Genomic DNA, 21,581 nt, shown 5'->3' with positions numbered 1-21,581 from the left:
TTTTTGTTTTTTTTTAAAGTTATTTTTTTGGCCTTTTGTTGCCTTTATTGGACAGGTTTGTAGAGAGGCAGATAGGAAAGTAGGAAGAAGAAAATGGGGAAAACCTGCAGCAAAGGGCCGTGAGCTGGAATTGAACCCACTTCCCATCTTAACCTTAAACTATCATCTCAAATCAAATCAAATCAAACTTTATTCATAGAGCACTTTCATACAGTTAAAAATGTAAAATACTTTAAAACATTTAAAACATTTAAAACAAGAAAACCCATCCCTCCCTCCCTCCATATATACATATATGCACACAACTGCAGAAGCACACACACACATACACACGCCCACACACACATCTACACCCATACATACACAGACACACACACACACGCACACACACACCATCTAGATTAGTCAGGTAGTTTGTTCAAGTTTGTATTATTGTAGGTGTGAAATATATAGTCAGGCACATTTGCATAACTAATAATACTGTTGTGTCTTGATCTTAACATTTATTTCGTAAGGTACGTTTTCATTTCATATATTGTGTAGGGTTTTAACCTTAACATTCAATAAGTCAGAGGGAATTGTTTGGTCAAATTAAAAAAACTTTAGAGTCGTAACCTAAAAATTTTACTTAGGCAGGAAAATTTTGTAAAGACATGCTCATAACGAACATAAAATTATTATTACTATTATTATTATTATTTTAATTTTTATAAAAACGTATGCAAGATTTATCTCATGGACTTCAAAAGTCCCTCACTTATATACTGACCCTGCACATTATTGGTTAATTTTCGTGACTTTTTTTAGACTATGGGAAATTCTTTTGAGACATTTTATTATTAACTGCTATTTCAATACTTCAGGCTGAGATAAGAAAAAAAACACAGAGATGAAAATATTGTTCGCATTCTTGTCTTTTTTTTTCTTTAACCAGCCATGAATTTAGTCATATTAAACGCATTCAGTGCAGAGGATTGTCTGCAGGCTGCATCAGAGCAGCTCAGTGTCCTGGTTTGACCCGAGCAGTCAGGAAATATTGCAACATGTGCTGAGCAGGTTTCTAAGTCCGGAGCATCCAGCGGCTCCTCGGCTCGTCCTGATCGCTCACGGGGGACAATATCATCTAAATTTAGCGTCCCGTCTGGGTCCTGAGTGTCTGTCTGTCGGTCTGTCCTCCTGATGTCCAGCGCCTGCGCCACTTCACTGCGGCTGACGTCACATCCAGCATGGCGGTCAAGGTGACTCCGTCAATATTTCTTGTCACATTTTCGTTTTAAAGGCGGTTAAAGCGGCTGCGGGCTTTTGCGCTGCGGGACGCGGAGGACTTGTCGTGTGCGCCGCTTTAAAAGCGCCTCTGTGTAAAAACGCAGCGGAGTCCCCCTTTATGTGAATCTGTGCATCTTTACACAGGCGCATCTCTGCCGGCCTCGATCACTCCGCTGCTGTCATTTCTTTCCTTCTGCTGCTTTTCTACATGTGACAGATGTGGGGTTTGTTTTTTTTTTCTCGCAGCCTGAGGAGGGGAAAAAAGAGGGGGGGAATAATCGCAGCACGGTTTATTTCCACATGCAGGGCGCTGCTGTGGTTGTTAGAGTCGTCTCTGATCGATCCTGCGTTAAAATCAAAGCTAAACACTGAGGCTGAACTTCAGCTGTATTGATGACAGAGTTGCCTGCTGAAAACCCAAACTATAGTCATGATGTTCTTTTTTTTCACTGCAAATTCCTTGTGTGTTCTAGGTGCAAGCAACAAAAAGAGGAGACCCCCATGACTTGAAGGCTATTTTTCTGAAGGTAAGAGAAACTTTTGGACACAAAAAGTGCACAAATCCATACAAGGACCCTCTGTAAAAAGTCTACTAACATGTTGCAAGCAGTGAGTAGCTTCTGCGGTGCCCACTGGGATACATAGTTCAGTAAAGGTCACACAAATACTAATTTTGGATCTGCTTAAACAGAGAATCTCCCTTCGCTTTGACTTTGCATTGATCTTAAGCATGATTTTCTCATCATCCGCCGTCCACCTTGTAGGTTTGTTTACACCCAACAGGTCTTGTTTGAGGAATAAACTTGTTCCTGATTTCAATTCCAAGTCGCCTGACAGACCCTGAACTTCTCGCCACTCAGCTTGTACCGGGGCTGCATAATTTGCGGTGCATATTCAGGTGGAAGAGTTAATTACTGGAAGCTCACTCTGCCTGCTTGATAATTTGATTAAGAACTACTTGAGGCCTACTGTGAGGGTGAATAGACACACAATCATGTGACGGAGAAATGTGGCAATAAATTGCTCGGAATTAATATTTTCGCTTAAAACATTAATTCAGCAGAGTGCATTGAATTGTAGCCCTGAAACCACTTGGCATGGAGATCTCCTCCCACACTCCTGCTCTGTTCATCTCACGCTCTCTCTATCTGGGCTTGGCTCAGACCCATGAGTTTGGCCTTTCTGTTGCCAGTTCATGCGGTGCTTGTGTTTCCAGAGCTATCTCGGTTCCAACTTGAAACCCAACCCAGGCTCTAAAAATGACCGTACGTCTTAAAGCCTGCCGGAGATCTCAGGTTCAGCACGGGGCTGCACTGCATGCTTTGCTGTGGGTAAACGGAGAGAAACACATTCGCAGCACAAGGCCAATCAGAAGTTGATGGTGTTGATTTGTTGTGATTGTATTTTATGCATTCTGTCAATTAAAATTAATTAGAAGATTTCAAATTAGTGAGCAGGAGTGCTATTTTAATATGAACCCCATGAACTTGAAGCACATTTTTGCTCACTGTGAGTTCATTTTTGACTCCAATATGAAGTCTTGCACCTCTGTGGAAACAACAACCAAGGCTAGAAGTAGAGGGATGTTTTTTAAAAAGTTAGTACAGTATGAGACTTTTATAATGCCATAAACCATGAAAACAAACCAAGCTGAACTTCCTTGACTATTAATTCTACAAAAATTAGAAAAAAACCTGGAATGAGCATGTGCAAACTCTACAGGTGTTACCAATGCTGGAGCAAATATTGATCCCACTGACTGCAGATATTTTACCTCATACATTGGTCATTTGCTTCCATACTTGTCTCCTATGTCCTCTGTATAAACACAGCCTTCAGCTCAGCTGAAATGTCCCTAAATTTTTGTCATGTGGCAGCTGAGTCACTACTGGCTACACAGAAAGAGCGCAGATTTTTTAGTTTTAGACTGAATCTAATTAGCACAGTCATTTATTGTTGTGAATTTTACAGTTCGACATGAAGGATCGTGTCCTGATTTCAGCTCCAGTGTGGTTAAATCTTCTGATGTAACCACACGTCACATATGATTAGTTCAAGGACCATCAGAGAGCTGAAAGCCAAACATCTCTCTCCGTTTTTACAGTTTCTGGCGCCAATAAGCGGTAGAATTTTTTTTTGAAGACAACATTCCTTTTAAACCCACTGGCTGGTTTTGGGGGTTTAAGGTTTAGATAATTGTTTTTATTCATGTGGTGAAGCACCTTGATTTTTCAGGCCCTGGATTCACTATGTTAACACTGCCTGCTTAAGTGTTTGCTCAGTTAAATTTCTGGAAAAGGGTTCCCAGGTAGCTCAACAGGTTGGGCTGGGGACCCATAAACAGAGGCTATAGTCCCTGACGTAACGGACATGGGCTCAAGTCTGACCCATGGCTGTTTGCATGTCTTTTCCCCACCCGTCTCCCCACGTTTCCTGTCTCTCTCTCCACTGTCCTCTAAAATAAAGGCCCCAAAAATAACTTTAATAATAAAAAAGTCTGAAAAATATACTTGATCACAACATTTATCCATTATGTGATATAAAATTACATAAAGAATACATAAAGAACAGCTTATCCTGATGTTTGGTAGTGGTGGCCTTAAGGCTGGAGTCCCAGTTCAAGCCCAAGACAAACAGAATGACTTTGGGTGGAGAAAATGAAACAGCAGCACTAGCTGTCCTCTAATATGGCCCCGAGCAAAACCCTGAACTCCCAAATGTTCCACTGCAACTTCCAGATTCGAATAAGTGTGAACAGGATTTCCCTGAAAATGAACTCTCAGCTGTACTGCTCCTAAAAGAAAAAGGGCAAAACATAGTAATACACTGTTCCCCTAACACAAAACCACTTTTAATAAAACTATTTATTAGATTTTATGGTCTGGAGAACATACTTATGACCCTGTAACACAGGGTTTTTAGCCCCTAACCTCCAAAATAACCATGTCAGAGACTCATGATCCCACTTGTGGTTAAATTTAACTAGTATTTTTTATCTTTTTTTAAATTTTGTTTGATATCTGGTAATCATCTCAACCACTGGTGTAGGACACAGTTTGCTTCATGCGTCTATTATTTTGCTTTTTAATAGCTTCTCTGAGAATGAGATGCACATGGTTGTGTGTAGTGTCAGGAGATGTACTGCTAGTCTCCCCTAAATGAAGTGAAAGGATGACAATGCTTTGAAAGAGACTGATGCTTTTCAGTACTGTCTGTCATTATGGGGTGCAGCAAAGCATTGTATAAATGTAAAATACTGTGTAGGGCCAGTAAACTGAGATTTCTGCGTGCTTGTACAAGAAAGCAGAGCACAAACATCTTATTGTTACAAAGAAAAGAGATATCCATCGAAAGAGCTGCACGTCCTCGCCTTTTGTGTGCACACAATAGGATTTCTACCTTGCAGATGCTCAATCTAAATCCACATGTCGCTCCACGTTTAACATCTATGCAACGTTTACAGCTCTCTCTGCATCTCCTTCGCAGTATGCCAGCGTGGTGGAGGATGGAGAGCATTACATGACCCCCAGGGACTTTGTGCAGAGTTACCTGGGTCTGCACACACAGCCTCAACACAATCCCAAAACTGTGGAGCTGATAGCCGGAGTGGCTGATACCACTAAAGATGGGTTAGTAACCACAGTCATGCAATGAAAGTTGTTGTTGCAGATGTTTCAAACATGTACAATACTGACAACACCTTTTTTCCCCTTTATTTTTAGTGTGTACCAACTGTTTTGAATTTAGGATACTTTTTTTTTTATCTCCGGTGTTAGCTCTAATACCTTTTTGTGGTCTGAAATTCCATCTTCGCCTTTCTTTGCATACTGAACGTGATATTTCTACTTATGCAGCTTGTCCTGAGAGCCGTGTAAGTTCCAAGTAAAGCTGTAAATTGCAGATTACAAGCTGCCAGCGCAGTCCTACAGTATACAAACAGGAATTATTGCACAAAAAGCCTGTCAGTCTTAACTGACAGAGGCACAAAACAATGCTTTATTAGCTGCTATATGAGGGATATGTTGTGTTAAATGTGAATATGTAATTATGTCAGTACTTTATCTATTGATATATCCCTGCACTTAAATCATAAAAGCAAATCCCTGTGCATTTATTACGTCAATATTGTAACTATGACGTCTTAATCATCAGTTCAGAATGAGCTAAAATGAGCTTTTGGGTATTAATGACAAAGCAAACCTTGTACGCATCATCATATTGCTTCCTTTACATGTTCTACAGGTTCACTGAAGCACAAAACAAAACAGTAGCAGATGCCAGAGACTGTTAATGATTGATCCCAGGGATGTTTGCATAGTAAAATAACCACTTTTATCAGTCAACGGCCGATCCATTGATAAGATCAGCCAATTATCTGTGAAGTACCTGATCATAGCTGCACAGACAGTAAACTCTTTAATTAACCTTTAATTAAAATGTACATCAGCAGTGAGATTTCCACAACAACGAGCAGCAAAATTCACCTCAGGGTCCTTAGATGTTTTATTTGTGAGTACATTGCGGATATCTTGTCAGTGTTGGTTTAAAATTTGAGCTTTAAAGTTCATTGTAATTTAATAATATGAATGATATATGCAGCCACTTTATACCTGTGAAATCTAATGTAATCCAATGCTGGTTGTGTAACGGGTACTAATAGTACATTTAAAAGTGTTCCTAATATTGATGTTGTTAATAATACAGATGAAATAGAAGTTTTTGAAAATGTCAGCAGAGTCCAGTTTATTGCAGAAGTGTTGCTGTTATTGGATTGCATTAGATTTTTTTTTCTGTGTAGTTAATAAAGTGGACAGTGAGTGGAATTTATGATACAAATAGAGGAGAAATTTGCCACCCAAAAAAATTGCAAATTTGGCGTCAGCAGTCTGTCACAGCTGGCGGGGTGATCGAAAGCTCCAGAAGGGCCACTAAATGCACCTCGAGGTGAAATAATTTCATCAACCGCTGTTTTCACAGTCAAAAATGGACTTTGAAGCTCGACTACATAATACTACTACATTTCTTTGCTTGACATCAGTCAGTGTCCTTATCAGTAAGTACTTAGTGGGTTTGTTTCTCTGGTCAATCCAGCTGGCAGGATAGACTGTGATGTTAATTGCAGCTTTTGTAACTTTGTCAAAGATACTTGCACCTTTTGTTCAGAGAGCACTTTTTTCTTTCTTGTCCAAACAGATTGATCTCTTTCCAGGAGTTTCTGGCCTTTGAATCAGTACTATGTGCCCCGGATGCCATGTTCATAGTTGCCTTTCAGTTGTTTGACAAGACTGGCACAGGGAACATCTCATTTGGTATGTACATGGTAGTTAACGTCAGCACACTGGTGTGGGGGTGTACTTCGTGCTCAACTACAGGAGACTACGCTTAATGTTACGCACATAGAGCATAATTTAAACAGCATAACATTATAGCAACTAAAGATGTTGACTTCATGTAGGTAATAAAGGGTGTCGTAAGGTGCTTTATTGTTTTGTCGTTGTTTTAATGTAAAAGTAACAGAAACAATGATGATGGAAAGTAGTAAAATTGAATGTAAGAGGGGGGTTCAAGGTGCATTTGAGTCTAACATTAAACAGTGTGGAAGTGCTGTTCTTACTAAAGCATGTGCAGTCGATAAATGTAGTGGTAGGCATGTTTTTTTGGGTTTACTATAGGTTATCACAGCAGTGTGGATTGTTCAGGTCTCATCTCAGGGCAGGACCACATCAAGCTGTGTGGAACATCACATTATACCCAGCTCCATCTGACACAAAGAGAAATGAATCCAGTGAGTCATAAACCAAGACAGTCTGACAAAGAAGCGGCTGCTGTGCTCTTTCTGTGCAATGGGCCTCCATAAAGGAAAATTTCCTAGAAGAACTCGCAACCCTGAAAATAGTAAAAAAAGGAGTGAGGGGCTGTCAAACAGCCTCTATAGCTTCCAAATTGAGTTTTTCCTTTAACGAGGTTCTCTATGAATGCAGTGAGCATGCGGGATGGACGCTATAGCTGCATCTTGCATGTTTTTTTTCTTCTGTGGTTTATTATCGCTCACTCGTGTCTCGCTCTTCCAGAAAATGTACGAGACATCTTCAGCCAGACGACAGTTCATCACCACATTCCCTTCAACTGGGACTGTGAGTTCATCAGGCTACACTTCGGCCATGAAAGAAACAAGAACCTCAGCTACACAGAGTTCACTCAGTTTCTACAGGTAAAGACTTTTATCTTTGGGTTTTTTCCCAAAGCTGATGAGCTGCATGATAAACACGAGCTAAGTGTCACAGACAATCATCTAGTTTCTACAACTAAAGGAATATTTTTGAGGGGGAATAAGGTTTTTTGCTTTAATGCAAAGAGTCAGACGAGAAGACACTGCTGTTGTATCTGTAGTAAATATTAAACCACCACCTCAGCTTCACATGAAAACAGCCAGCCTGACTCTGTCCAAAACTAAAAAAATCCACCTACCAGCTCCTCTAAAGCTCTCAAAATAATAGATTTTCCAGAAACCAATGAGTAAAAATGACCACCTTGAAGTCTCATAGCCATTTATATTACATATAATTTACATGATGCCAGGCCAAAAAATAGTCAAGAATCTAATCCACTCTTAAAGTGGCAACTTACAACTTAATGAATTAAAGTGGGGATTGGCCTTGGTTTTTGTTCTTATTCTTAAAAAGTCAAACATTGTAATGTAAATAACACTGCGACGATTAATCGATAAATCAATTAGCTGTCAACAATTAAAATAACCAGCAACTATTTTGATAACTTCATAATCAATGTGAGTATTTTTTAAAGAAGAAGTGTAAAATTTCTCTGGTTCCAGCCTCATAAATGTGAATATTTTTCTCCTCTGCGATCGTGAACCAATTTTTGGAGGGTTGAGGATGTCATCTTGGACTTTGGGAAACATTAATCAACATTTTTCACAGTGTTCTGGCATTTTCTAAACCAAACACCTTGTTGCTTAATCAAGAAAATAATAAACAGATTAATTGACAGTGAAATTGATCATTAGTTGCAGCTCTAGCATTTTTCGGAATTTACAAGTAAGTTAGTTTCTGCAAAAGCAGACACTTAACACGGTTTGGTCCAGAAATGCAGCACGATATGCTATAAAACATTTTGTGCATCAATAAATGCAGAACTATTCTTCGTGTGATGAAGCATTTTTATGCAGCTGGGGGACAAATGGAAACGTGACATAAAGCGAACTACATGTCCTTCGTGATCTCTTAACATAATTGAAAAAGAGGCGAGTGGGGAGTTGCAACGTTTTGGTGGTTTGCGGTGGCCTAGTGTGCCATTAATGTTGTTGTTTTGCTTTATTGGTCATTGCCTGTACCTCGCTGAGACTTCTGTACAGTGAAAGCAGCAGTACGATGGAAGAACCTGGTTTGGAGTCGAAGGCTGTGGTCTAAAGTAGAAGCTGGGTGGTCCGAGAGTTATGCAGGCTGCGCTCCGTCTCCACTTCAGTGTGGGATCCCTCACAGCACTTTGTGGTTTATCATACTTGACTAGAGCTTCCCACCGCTACACCAAAGACCCTTGTGTGTGCAGGGTTTCATTTACATCTATCATTAGTATTATCTTGTTTTTCTGTCGTGTCCAAGCACATTCAGTTTCTACAGAGTATTGCTTAAAATATGAGCAAGTACAAGTTTGTGTGTGGATTTGATTGTTTGTTATTCGAAGTCTTGAGTGCAGACACGGTGGGGTAAAGTGTGTTTGTGAGGTGACGACGAAGCATCATCAGGGGTTTTCGACAGTATAATCAGCAAACATTGTGAGAATTAGTCTTCAGCAACAATCCACTGATTAGGTTATCAGAACCAGAGTGTGAGGATGAAGAAACGGCTCAGTATTGCAGTGACGTTGGGCCACAATCCTCCAGTTTTATACGATGAGCCTTGACAGCAGACGTTGACCCGGGGTCGCCCTCCCCCTGCATCCCCTTCTGATTGCATGGTTGTCATGTCGAATCATCAGACACACCTGCCGACCATCTCACCAGCCGCTCGGCTCTGGGATCAGACTCCTCGGGACATGGTTTCCATTAGTCTCCGGAGAGACAGTGGTGATTACAAAAGCCAGTGTCTGACACTGTCAAATCTGATGACTCTCACATCTGTCTAACGCTGATATCATTATACTTTCTTCCTGCAAAGTTCCATTTCACCGCTGACTCGTAATGCGATGCTCCTTGTTCCTCTTTGCTTTTTTTTTTTTTTTTTTAACCAGCTAACAGCTTGACCTCTTCTGTGTGTGCGTCTGTGTTGTGTTGCTGCAGGAGCTGCAGTTTGAGCACGCTCGCCAGGCGTTTGCACAAAAAGACAAGAACAAAAGTGGCACCATCACTGCCTTGGACTTCAGCGACATCATGGCCACCATCAGACACCACATGCTGACTCCATTTGTTGAGGAGAATCTGGTTTCAGTGAGTTTGTTAAATTTTTAAAACAGGGACACGAGAGTCTACTGTTAGCTCGGACATCCATGTTAGTAATTTATATTTCAAACAACTGCAGACACTTAACAGGTAGAGAAGAATTTAGAGGAACCTAATATGACCCATGTGTAGTCTTCTTATCCTGAAGGAATGACAGACTTTGGATCTTTCCGTAGGCTGCAGGAGGCAGCACCTCCCACATGGTGAGCTTCTCCTACTTCAATGCCTTCAATGCCCTCCTCAACAACATGGAGCTGGTTCGCAAGATTTACAGCACCCTGGCCGGCACGCACAGAGACACTCTTGTTACCAAAGGTGCTCGCAAGCGTCTCCTGAAATAGTCATGTGTGCATTATCTATGTGATATGAAATGTAGCTGTTCCATCATATTGTGACTTTCTTGACAGAGTGGTGTGAGTGAACACACAGGGAACATTTACTGTAGCACTAAATTACGAAGGTAAATGAACATTTTTAATCTGGTAATCAGATCACCCCCCCTACATGTATACCTGAGTAACTGATAGTCGTACTGTCAGTCGCATCTGCTCCTAATTGTGTTTTCCATTGAGATACACACTTTAGACTTCCTCTTCATGACTTTCCTCTTTGTAGTAAAAGACTTTGGGCCAATAGTATTTGCAAATAATTATTGTTATTTGGTACCAAACATATCAAATATCATTAAGATAAAAGCAAACACTCGCATGTCAGCTGTCAGTCACAGGAAAACATATCATTGCAGTTCTCAAGATCAGCGAGGCAGGCTTCTAACCAGAGGCTGCAATCCTTGAATCTGACAGGAACCTCTTTGTGGGGGAAGTGAATAACTAACTCTTTTCCCTCCTTCAACAACTACCATTAGGTTTCCTTTTAGAAAGACCACCTGATGGCAATGGAGCTTCTCAGCGGGCAGCAGTAAAGAACTGAATATAGAGCACGTATAAAAGAGTGATGCAGGGTGCTGCAGAGAGAATGCATGTTCAGTTAGCGCTGCTCCGGGAGAAGGAGGTAAAGCACATGCAGAATTAGTTTTGAATACTTTCCTGTAACCTCTCTAAATATCCTGTTTAGCAGCAAACGTCCGTACTAAAACAGTAACACCAAAATGAACAATCAACACTATTTGCAAATACTATGTAACACAAGCCTACTGTAGAAAACACCTGACATGTTTAACCTCTCAGCCTCCTTTGGTTTGACTGTAAAGTATTGAAGTTTTTAAATGACTGAAATTCTGTTTGTTTGACTGTTTTATCTCTTTGTTGAATCATAGAGGAGTTTGTTCATGCTGCAAATAAGTTTGGTCAGATCACTCCCATGGAGATTGACATCCTGTACCAGCTGGTTGGTCTCCACTCTCATTCTGGGTAAGAACCTGAAGTGTAGACCTGTGTATTGATCATTGAACATGTTTTATGCTGAGCAGTAACAAAAGTTTACTTGTACATGCAGAGACAAGCTAAGAAAAGCTGTTAAAAAATACCATTCTATATCGATAGTTTCAGTCATTTACAGACATATGTGGACTGTCATTGAAAAAAAGCACAAAACTAGTTGGAATAAGATGACTTAATATTTTATTAGAATATTTTTTCTGCTATATTTGTGTGTATAAATTGTGAAATAATATTTTACACCCCTGAATTGATCTATGAACAGGTTTAGTTGAGGCATCCTTACACATTTTAAAAACCCAACGCAGTCAGTTAGGCTGCAAATAGCAATCACTTCCATTGTCGATTAACTGTTGATTAGTTTCTCGATTAATCAATTAGTTTATATCTGAAACTAGTGAAAAATGTCAGTTTGTGTTTTCCAAAGCCTCGAATATTCAGTTTATTGCTATTGAGGGTCTAGGAAATTTTCACATTCAGAGAATATAGATTTGTTTTTCTTAAAAATATTACTGAAACCAACTAATCGATTGTCAGAGTAGTTGGCAATTAATTTAATATTTGACAACAAATTGATTAATCGACTAATCACAGCAGCTGTACAGACAATAGACAACATAGTAGAAAGTAGTGAAGCTTCCAATCATCTCAAAAACCCCTAAAACTAAAGATACATTAATAAACTAATAATAATATGAGTGGTTGTCACTGTAGATTTCTCAGTTTTTATAGGTGCCAGTTTCATTTTTCATGTAGCTTGTGTTCCTGGCAGCATAATGCTTTATTGGGTCAACAAAGTCAGACATAAAGCTACATTTTGTGCAGAAACAGATATGATACATGTGGGCAATGCATAGAAAATGAACTAATGTCAACAGGGACTCCACAAGCTTACTTGACTTTACTTTTCCATAATATGTTGCAATTACTCAGGTCGGTTCTGCTGCTAGTCCTCAAATTTATATTTGTTTCGTTTTTGTAGATTCCACCATGAATGGAATAGGTATGTTCCAAGACCCTTTATTGGCTGTAAAGATAAAGTTCCTGCTCATTCAGTTTAACAACGGTGGCTCCACTGTCTGATTTACAAGCCAAACATAAAACATGGATGCAGACTTTATGATGCGTCAGGCCAGCGGGGAATATTTTGCTCTCAAACATTTAGTAACAAAACACTTTCATTTACTTGTTGGGCCACTGGCACGCATCCAGCTTTGTTTGTCTGTTGTTTATATAAACCCAAATTAAAGTTGCAGTAACTTGGAGTTATATGGCAGTAAAAGGTCTGTGGAAAATCTTACATCACTGGCTGCCGCTCAGAGTAGATGCAGGGCTTTTTCCTGGCCTGACTCCTTCCCTCCCTTCCCTGCTGCTGTGTGTTAAGGCGGCTGAACCACGCAGACATCGAGAGGATAGCCCCGCTGGAGGAAGGAGCTATGCCATACCACCTAGCAGAAGCCCATAGACAGGTAGCCTGAGTGACTCCTCTAATACACCTCACATCCTCCTGCCTTTCATCAAAGCCTTTTCCTCTTCTCCCGCGGCTTCCTTCTCAGAGAGGAGCGAAAAAAAGCGAGAATGTTCAGGCACTGAATTAGCGGAGTGCCCATGTTTTTCTTCCCTTGTGAAGTGCATTTCTTAAACTCCCAGATAAAAGTACACCAATTATAGTCATAGAAGAGGAATGGATTGTTGCGTTGCGCCTCTCTGTGAAAGGCTCTCCCTATTTTATTCATCCGAGCTGCACATCCACATCAGCTGCAATCACACATCTGAGACGCTAATAAGAGGCTTTTATCAGTGTGGGGCTTGAGAAGTTTTAGGTGCCTTTAGCAAAGTCTGCTAATGGCAGGAGGGGAGTGGGAGTCGAGGTGGGTGTGGGAGGACAAAATAGTTCCTGCCTCCGCTGGGTAGCTCCGTATCGGGGCTGTGGTCAGAGCTTTCAGGCCACTCGTGCTCCTGGGACTCATGCTCAGAGGTCTGGAATTTGATTCCTTTGGGGGGGATGCTGCAATTCTCAGGCCTGCCCTTTAGTGGAAGTAGGCTAATTGTTTAAACCCTTTGATCAAGACCTCGATGTTGTTAGCATGCAACCCTCGCTGGAAGCATCTGGGAAGAGGAAAAGGGCTTCTCATCTGGTGTGGGAGACGTTAGTCACTGACCTGCACACACACATAGTTGGACGGAGTCTCACTCGGACTGTGTAATATTCATGTAGATTCTTATCGGTACATGGAAAAGGCTTGTGGGGCTAATCTGTTCCCTTGCACCGCTGTGAAAACAAAAGGGTCTCTGCTTTCAACATCAAACACCAATCCAGAGATCTAGCAGATAGGAGAGAAATTACACTTTGTTGTATAAATAAGAGGACCTTCAGCTTGTAGCCCACCACATGTAGCATGTGTGCACCACGGGGCTCCAGGTTCACACAGTCATTTACTGTATCCAGAGCTAGTCTGTCTGTGACATTTAATACCGGCTGGTGATGAATCAGACGTTACATGACAAGTCCACATTCCATCGCCTTCCACCATTGTTGAGTGCTCTGCAGCATTTTCCTTTCCACAACGTATCTGGTTCGCTATAGTTTAATAGCCGGTCGATTCATGGTTAGTGTTCTGATCTCCTGTCTTTCTCCAGATTCATTTGACCGCCGGTGTCTTTTTCTCCCATACAGCACGCTCACGAAACGTCTCGGTCCGTCTGGCTCCAGGCTGCAGAGTCTGCCTACAGGTTTACTCTGGGCTCAATCGCTGGAGGTGAGTGACATGTCTGCTGCAGAGCCCCCGGCCCGCCCGAGGGGTAACCTTAGCCGGCCGACTGGCGCGCTGAGGCCCCGGGGCCGGCCATTGTGCTGCGAGGAGAAGGGCTGTGATGTGAGGCCCCGGCATTGTGCTGCCGTGCCACCGGTGGCTCCAGGCTGTCGTTGGAGTCGGAGCTTTGGAATGACACAAATCTTCCGGAACCGCACTCTGTGGAATCTCCCTCTCTAATTACACTGGAGGGAACTGATACAGGGAACCTCTGACATAACCGCCCCACAGATAGGAGCACACTCTGACTCTGTGTCCGTCTCCCCAAACATGCAAAGATTTATCAGCCGTCATTCAGCAGCGGCCAATTCAGGCCGGGTCAGAAAGAGAGAGATACATATCATGAGACATACGGTGAAACTGCCGTGTCTTTGTGGCGATAATGAGCTGTTTCTCACCCTCTGTGCTGACCAAGCTGTTTGCATGTTTGAGGAGAGTCATTACAGCAGCCTTTGATGTCAGACAAGACATGGCAAGTAGAGCTGATAGCAGGGGTGTAGTCGAGCTTGGTTCAGCGTTGCTTCTCCAAAACAGGCTCCATGTAAGTCACCAGACTGTTATAAGTTTACACACAAACACATCTCATTAAACATCATCATTAAACATAGCTGCAGCCTTATTGTTGTACATCTCAGTTGTAGAGGACATTAAAAAACGGATTAGTGTGACAAGAGGACTTGAATTAATTAGTTAATTGACCAGCTGATCAACAGAAAGGATCTTTAATTAGATAAAAAGTGGCAATTTTTACTATAATTGATAATTCCAGTCATTTTTTTGAGAAGAAAGGCCAAATAGTTGCTAGTTTTAGCTTTTAAAGCATGAGAATTTGCTGAATTTCTTTGTCAAACATGACTGCAAATTCACTGTCTTTCAATTTTAGACTGTTAGTTGAACAAAACCATGAACTTAAAGATGCGATCTTGTTCCTTGTTGCAGCCCTACAGCTCAGTAGTGTCAAAGAAAGCTATAAAATTTGCCTTTACATTATGTGTAGCATGTTGTTTACATGTCAAAATCTATTCCTAGAAAAACGGAAGAAAGCTTCCAATCATTGTCAAACTGTGTTTCTGTAGCCACCGGCGCCACGGCTGTGTACCCCATCGACCTGGTGAAGACACGCATGCAGAACCAGCGCTCCACAGGCTCCTTCGTAGGAGAGCTGATGTACAAGAACAGCTTCGACTGCGCAAAGAAAGTGCTCCGCTACGAGGGCTTCTTTGGATTTTACAGAGGTAATCCTTCGCAGGTTTTATAGTACGTTAAAAGAACATGTGCAGGGCCAGCATGTGCACAACAAACCATCTGATGGGAAAGCATCAGGATTCGCCTGTGTACAAATATCAGGAACACGGTTTGCTAATTGATACCAGAAACCTTTGCCCTCCCTGTTCAGCAGCGAATAAAGCAGCACCCAGGGGTCACGTTTTCTTTATCTCAGTACCTGGGAGAGTTCCCTGAGGAAAATGACCAGCAGTATTCATGTAGCAGCAGTGTCTGATCTGCCTCTGCCCGAGTGCTGATAATGGTGCTGAAGGCTTGTGATATACAACACTTCTACCCTCAGGCTCTTCATATGAAGGAAGTCAAGACTGCCATCTACTGCTACCTCCACCACTGCAGCGCTTTGTTGCTCTGATCCGCTTCCCTCTGCCCCCCTTTCCTCCTCTCTTGCACATGATAAGAGGGTGATTGACTCAGAGACAGACACGCTCGGCTGTTTTCTGGCTGCATACCAGCAGCAGTCACTCAGCAGCTCCTTCAGAAGTTTATCTGGCTTGATGAAGGACAGACGGTGAAACGGTATGGCAGTTATCGCCACTGTAGCACCCAGCCTCCCCCCCTCGATCTTGTCCGTGACCACACAGCTCTCTCTGTTCCCCACCAACAGCGGGATCAAGCCTCAACAATGCTGATCCCATACGCGGCAGCAGTGTCATATTTTTGGACTTTTGTTCATGTTCAATGGGACCTTTGTGTTCTGGTGCATCAGATGTATCAGCCACCATCTGTAAATATTTATGGGTTTGTTTTACGCACACAAGAACCCTGCAGCTTATATTGTTCTAGCTGTCAGTGGATGTATTCGTTCAGCGAAGATAAAAATGTGCATTCATTTCCAGCCAGACTTTGTCTCTCCCTGTCAGGTATTCTAATGGTATCTATGAATAATATTTTGCAGGTCTCCTCCCGCAGCTCATTGGCGTTGCCCCGGAGAAAGCTATCAAACTCACGGCAAGTCATTCCACTGTGTAGCTTAGAGTGCTCAAAAAGTTGCTCTCAGCGATTCACTGTGAATGAGAAACATGCACAGCGCATCGAGGAAAGACACACTTCACAATCAAAATGTGACTGCAACCACAAGTTAACATTAATGCCCTGCTATCAAGATTGGGATTGTGTCTCATCTGAATTTTTCCTTGATGTCTTCTTCCCTGTTTTTTTTTTCCAGATGAATGATTTTGTCAGAGACAAGTTCACCAGACAAGATGACACCATCCCTCTTCCTGCAGAGATTCTCGCTGGCGGATGTGTAAGCCTTACTTTAGTGATCCTTTCAGTTCAGTCTGCACACAAAACCAAGTGAAGGAACACCTCAAAGATAAGCAAAGTATGCACGATTTCAGGTGATTAGCGTGAGGAAATATTAGACATTATTTTGTACATTGGGTTATGTTGGGTTCATTGCAAGAGAAGTTAAATTACATGCAGGCATGTTAGAAGTGAGGCATTCTCCTGCCAAAAACACATTCTTCATTCCACACATGCTGCTGTTTGCATGCAGAGCTCGAAATTTATGTATTTAACACGCAAGAAACAGTGATTTTATGCCACGACATATAAGGTATCCAAATATTTATAGGGCAAAGAGCATAAATATGATAATGACACCAATTTAAATAGTACATGTTAGGTATTGTAAGATAAATAGACTTGAAGTATCAAACAACAGCAAAGTACAGAATAACAACAGAACATACACGCACGCAAGTAGTATAGTATGTATGTTATATAAGTGGTACATATTATGCAAGTAGCATTTTACTGTTGCATATTTTCTAACAATACAAATGTTATTTGTGAAGTAGCTTCACTACAATTCCAGCCAGCAGGAAGCTATGCCACAACACTGGCTAACATTACCTACAAAGTCTCATACTGGTAGAAAGAAAATGTCTTACCTGATGGGCATAGAACATTTTAAGGATATTTGTCATTTCAGATAATGCTTCTTTAAGGTTAATTTAAACATTTTAACTGCAACATACAGAGAATGCTTTGATAATGTTGTCATGGCTACAGATTACATGACAAACCAAAATTTAAAAAAAAAAAAAAAAAAAAACTGTTTTCAAGATGTCATCAAGGCCTCGGATGATAAGATGTTTTCACATAAAACATTATATAAACAAAGTAGAGCAATTTGCTTTTGGGGATGTTGTTGAGGCAACACATGATCATGATCTTCTATAAAACTTTCCCACAATTTTACATGATAACGACGTTCTCAACATGACATTCAGAAAACATTTTAAGACTCTTGGGACCTAACTGTCCAGCAGTGTTATCATCAAACATATTTAGAACATCTTTAGAGAACATTGTCCTACCTTTAAGAAGAATGTTCTAGAAATTGAAAAAAGAGCTTTCTCAGAACGTTTTAAGAACAAAATGTATCTGGCATATTCCACTGAAATGTAGAGGTGTGGAAACAAAGTAATGAACAAGTCGAGTACTTTATGTAGTTCTACAATCAGCTGATTATAGAGGCAAAATACATCCAAACGTTTTATGTGCATGTTGCTGATTGACCTAAAAACAGCTGCAAGAGAAGCAGGTGACCTGAAGTAGTTTAGTTCAACAGCATCTTTGTGAATTGTACATTTTAGACTTTTAATGAATTATTTGAATTTTAGTAATTTACTGAGAACTTGTGTTGGATTTAAATATCATTTCATTTCACTTATTAGTGCATTTTTATCAGTGATAATGGCACATTTATTGGGTGAATGTGAGTCAGCTCATCAGTGGCTGCCTGAAACACTAAAGTTCACTGTAGATCCTGAGTCCTCTAAAAGGGGAACCATGTCTAGTGTTTTTGTTTTTAATCCTGGCTCATTTGCACTAACATTTAGCGAGTGCAACAGTGGATTAAAGATATAATTCCTTCACTCTGCGTCTCTGCTGGCTGTACTGAAATGAAACAGACGGGCCGTGGAGCCGAGGCTGCAGGTTGGACTCAGAGGATCGGGGTCTGCGGGGTCGTGACCCCTGTCAGGGTGTAATTGGAGGAAGAGGCCCTGGAGGGTCCTGGACGACACGGGGTCTAGCTCAGTGTGATGGAGTTTGACAGCGCAGTATATACCTGAGGCGTGCGTGCTGTACAGGTCCTCACTCAGGACAACAAGGATGTTTCCACTGCACACTGCTGAGAATATTTTGCATCTTTGGGCTTCCCTAATTCATTCTGAAGTGTCCCGCATCCTCATGTTGCTTCAGGAGCCCTTAAAGTCTGGTTAATCTGATAACTTGTTAAATTATCGCTTCCACCAGAGGAGAGAACTGAAGAAGATAAAAGAGAAGGGACGAGTGCATCAATCTTCAGAGCAGCGGATATTCCCCCTCCACTCTGAAAATGACTAAATGTGCCAGAGCTTTTTTTAGACCTTTGCTCGGATGTTTACAGATAAGACCCCTGCCCTGAATGTCATCAGCAGCCATCCTGGGGCCTGATTAGATTCGGGGAGGGTGATAAATGTGCCTGAGTCAGAGGGTGCTGTGCTTTAGGGCATCGCTCTCCTGGACCCCGAGCCGTCCGGGTGATTCAGCGCTCTCCCCTGGGAGTAGGGGGTGAATTGGGGAAGTGTGCAGGGTGAGGCCAGGCTGGGCCGCTCACCCTGCCACAGGAGGTGCCTCAGGGGAGGCGAGGGGGCAGAGGGCTGGTGCCAGGGTCAGAGCCTCCCAACCATGAGCCGGGACTTCTCCTGCTCCATCGTGACCCCAGTGGTTCTTCTATCAATGCCTGCCTTCTCCTCCTCCTGTCAAGGCCACTCTCTGACAATATGGGATCAGAATGAGGGAAAAAAATAGTATCTTTTGTGCTGAAGTTTACCGAGATGATTTAAAAATTCCTGTGAGGAAGAAATGCTTACACATCATTACCATTTGCACCCAGAGTTCACCCCTCAGATGTGTGACCTCATTTACAACAGAAAATCCACTTAGGAAGCTCCGTCTGCATACTAACGGCTCATCAGCTGCTTGTTTTTTTTCTCCTCGTTGCATCCTGCAGGCTGGAGCTTCCCAGGTGATTTTCACCAATCCTCTGGAGATCGTCAAGATCCGTCTGCAGGTGGCTGGAGAGATCACTACGGGCCCCAGGGTCAGTGCCCTGAATGTTGTCAGAGACCTGGGCTTCTTTGGCCTCTACAAGGTAGGTCAGCACCTCTGCAGCACCATGACGTCTGCAGCAGCAACCTCTGCTCGCTGTCATACAAGGGCAGTGAAAGGCGCTCGATGTTTCTGAGATACAAAACCAACAGGATTTATTGTTCACTTTAGTGTTTGTACTTGTAAGTTTCTGTATCTTTTAAGAGGTTGTGCTGAAATGAACAGCTTGCCAGTTTTTTTTTTGATTAATAATCAATTGTTTTATTAATAAAAAGCCAAAAAAAGATTAAAAAAGCCCAAAGTTGATGTCTTAAAATGTTTTGTTTTGTCAGACCAACAGCTCCAAGTCCAAAGAAAATCAATTAGGTATACCATCAAAAAAGAACAGTAGCAAAGTCTTGCAATTAAGAAGGTGGAACTAGCAAATTTTGAATTCTTTCTTGCTCGAACAATTGATCGATTATCTTAAATTGTTTGCAGTTAATAAATTGACTCACTGATGACATTCTTTCAGCAGCATTGGCAACAATAACACAATTTAACAGCACAGTGTAGTAGCAAATAAAAATCCTCAATGCAAATATATACATAAACTTTAAATACTGGTATAAATCATGTTTATATTTAGTCATTATTAAAGAACCAGTAACAAGAAAGGACTTTTTTAATGTTGTAACTGGTAAAGCTGAAGCTAGTCCGGGTCATTATTTATGTTTTTGTATCAACTAATGTAGTGAAATAAAGGAATAAAATCACGTGTATATATGCAAATGTGCTTTACTTTCTGCTTCTGTTTATTAACACATGAATGTATTTGATTCCTGTAACGATGCACAGATGCAACACTACTGTATCTGAACCAGCAGTTGTATGTGTACATAGACATAATGGAGATCAGAGGCAGAAATTTTGAAGATCAAACATTGCTTTGCTGACTGTTTGCAATTTTCCAAAACAGTGTTAAACATGCAAACGGAACTGCGGCCAACAACCAACAGCAAATTAGCGAGGGATTACGCGTTGCTACTGCTCCTTTCCAGATCCTTGTGGCTTCACTTACAGCTCGAGTCGTGTGTTCATACTCCATATTTTAACGAGTGGCAGACAGTGTGTGGCTTGTTAAAAAAAAAAAAAAAAAAAAAAAAAAGAAAAAGCTGACTTCCTCTCGGTAGAAGAAGCCAGCACACGGAGGTCCATGGTGTGTGTGTGTGTGTGTGTGTGATGGATTTCTCTCTGGAGGCCCAGTGCTGCAGCTCTGCCCGGGGCTCTTTGGCTCCATCATCAGCACTAAAGCCCCCCGTAGGTTGAATAAATCAGCTCCTCGGCCACTTAATCCCCAACACAAACCTGCTCAAATACTGCCTCTGCTCATTTATCAGTCCTGTAGGGATGCGTGTATTTCTGACACGATCTTTGTTTTTCTTTCAGGGAGCCAAAGCTTGCTTCCTGCGTGACATCCCCTTCTCGGCCATCTACTTCCCTGTTTATGCCCACACTAAGGAGAGTCTGGCAGATGAGGACGGACAGCTGGGGGCAGTGCAGCTGCTCACTGCTGGAGCTATTGCAGGTAACAAACATCTGGAAAGCTGAGCGTGTCTGGACATCCAAACAGCACCATGTTGTGTGTTTGTGCATTTCATGCTCCAAAAATGTATTCTGGCTCCCCCCGTTTGTGCTCTCTCCGTCCGTTCAGTCTCAATAGCCTGACACTGTATGCAGCGTTTTTGTCCTATCGCACCATGAAGGTATAGCCATTTCAAGCCCTGCGTGACGCTGCGGCGAGGATATCAGAATGTGACACCGTCTGTGCATAGTGAGAGCGCTTCATTATGTGTTTTGTGAAAAACAAGGTGTACCGGCGGCGTCGCTGGTGACCCCTGCTGATGTCATCAAGACCAGGCTCCAGGTGGCGGCCCGAGCAGGCCAGACGACATACAATGGAGTCATCGACTGTTTCAGGAAGATCCTCAAGGAGGAAGGTTTCAGGGCATTTTGGAAGGGAGCAGGAGGTACTGCACACAAACCCACACACAGTCATTGTCCTAGAAGTGCTTTACTGGCTGTAAATATTTTGAAACTTTAAACTTTCTTCCATCAGCTCGCGTCTTCAGATCGTCGCCACAGTTTGGTGTCACCCTGGTGACCTATGAGCTGCTGCAGAGATGGTTCTACGTAGACTTTGGAGGACAGTAAGTGCTCCAGCCATGTTCTTAACAACAAAGAATCCCTCATTAACATCATGAAGTGCATCTCACCTAA

The 21,581-nt window shown here is 41.9% G+C and overlaps 1 protein-coding gene across 1 annotated transcript in view; it reads left to right on the top strand.

Moving 5' to 3' along the window:
• The first annotated feature begins 1,133 nt into the window (after window positions 1-1,133).
• LOC111582171 (electrogenic aspartate/glutamate antiporter SLC25A12, mitochondrial) overlaps window positions 1,134-21,581 on the top strand; it is a 21,063-nt gene continuing 615 nt past the window's right edge. The window contains exons 1-17 of the mRNA XM_023290731.3: window positions 1,134-1,238; window positions 1,740-1,793; window positions 4,753-4,895; window positions 6,460-6,575; window positions 7,338-7,477; window positions 9,563-9,709; window positions 9,898-10,036; window positions 10,998-11,091; window positions 12,503-12,587; window positions 13,796-13,877; window positions 15,008-15,166; window positions 16,114-16,166; window positions 16,384-16,464; window positions 19,225-19,365; window positions 20,751-20,889; window positions 21,173-21,331; window positions 21,421-21,511. Of these exons, the coding sequence (XP_023146499.1) occupies window positions 1,227-1,238; window positions 1,740-1,793; window positions 4,753-4,895; window positions 6,460-6,575; window positions 7,338-7,477; window positions 9,563-9,709; window positions 9,898-10,036; window positions 10,998-11,091; window positions 12,503-12,587; window positions 13,796-13,877; window positions 15,008-15,166; window positions 16,114-16,166; window positions 16,384-16,464; window positions 19,225-19,365; window positions 20,751-20,889; window positions 21,173-21,331; window positions 21,421-21,511 (1,835 nt within the window). The 5' untranslated portion in view covers window positions 1,134-1,226. The remainder of the gene's footprint in view (window positions 1,239-1,739; window positions 1,794-4,752; window positions 4,896-6,459; window positions 6,576-7,337; window positions 7,478-9,562; window positions 9,710-9,897; window positions 10,037-10,997; window positions 11,092-12,502; window positions 12,588-13,795; window positions 13,878-15,007; window positions 15,167-16,113; window positions 16,167-16,383; window positions 16,465-19,224; window positions 19,366-20,750; window positions 20,890-21,172; window positions 21,332-21,420; window positions 21,512-21,581) is intronic.

This window comes from Amphiprion ocellaris, chromosome 11 (genome assembly GCF_022539595.1).
Source record: "Amphiprion ocellaris isolate individual 3 ecotype Okinawa chromosome 11, ASM2253959v1, whole genome shotgun sequence".
Lineage (NCBI taxonomy): Eukaryota > Metazoa > Chordata > Actinopteri > Pomacentridae > Amphiprion > Amphiprion ocellaris.
Note: the sequence above shows the minus strand (reverse complement) of the source record. Positions and strands in the feature narration are given on the sequence as shown.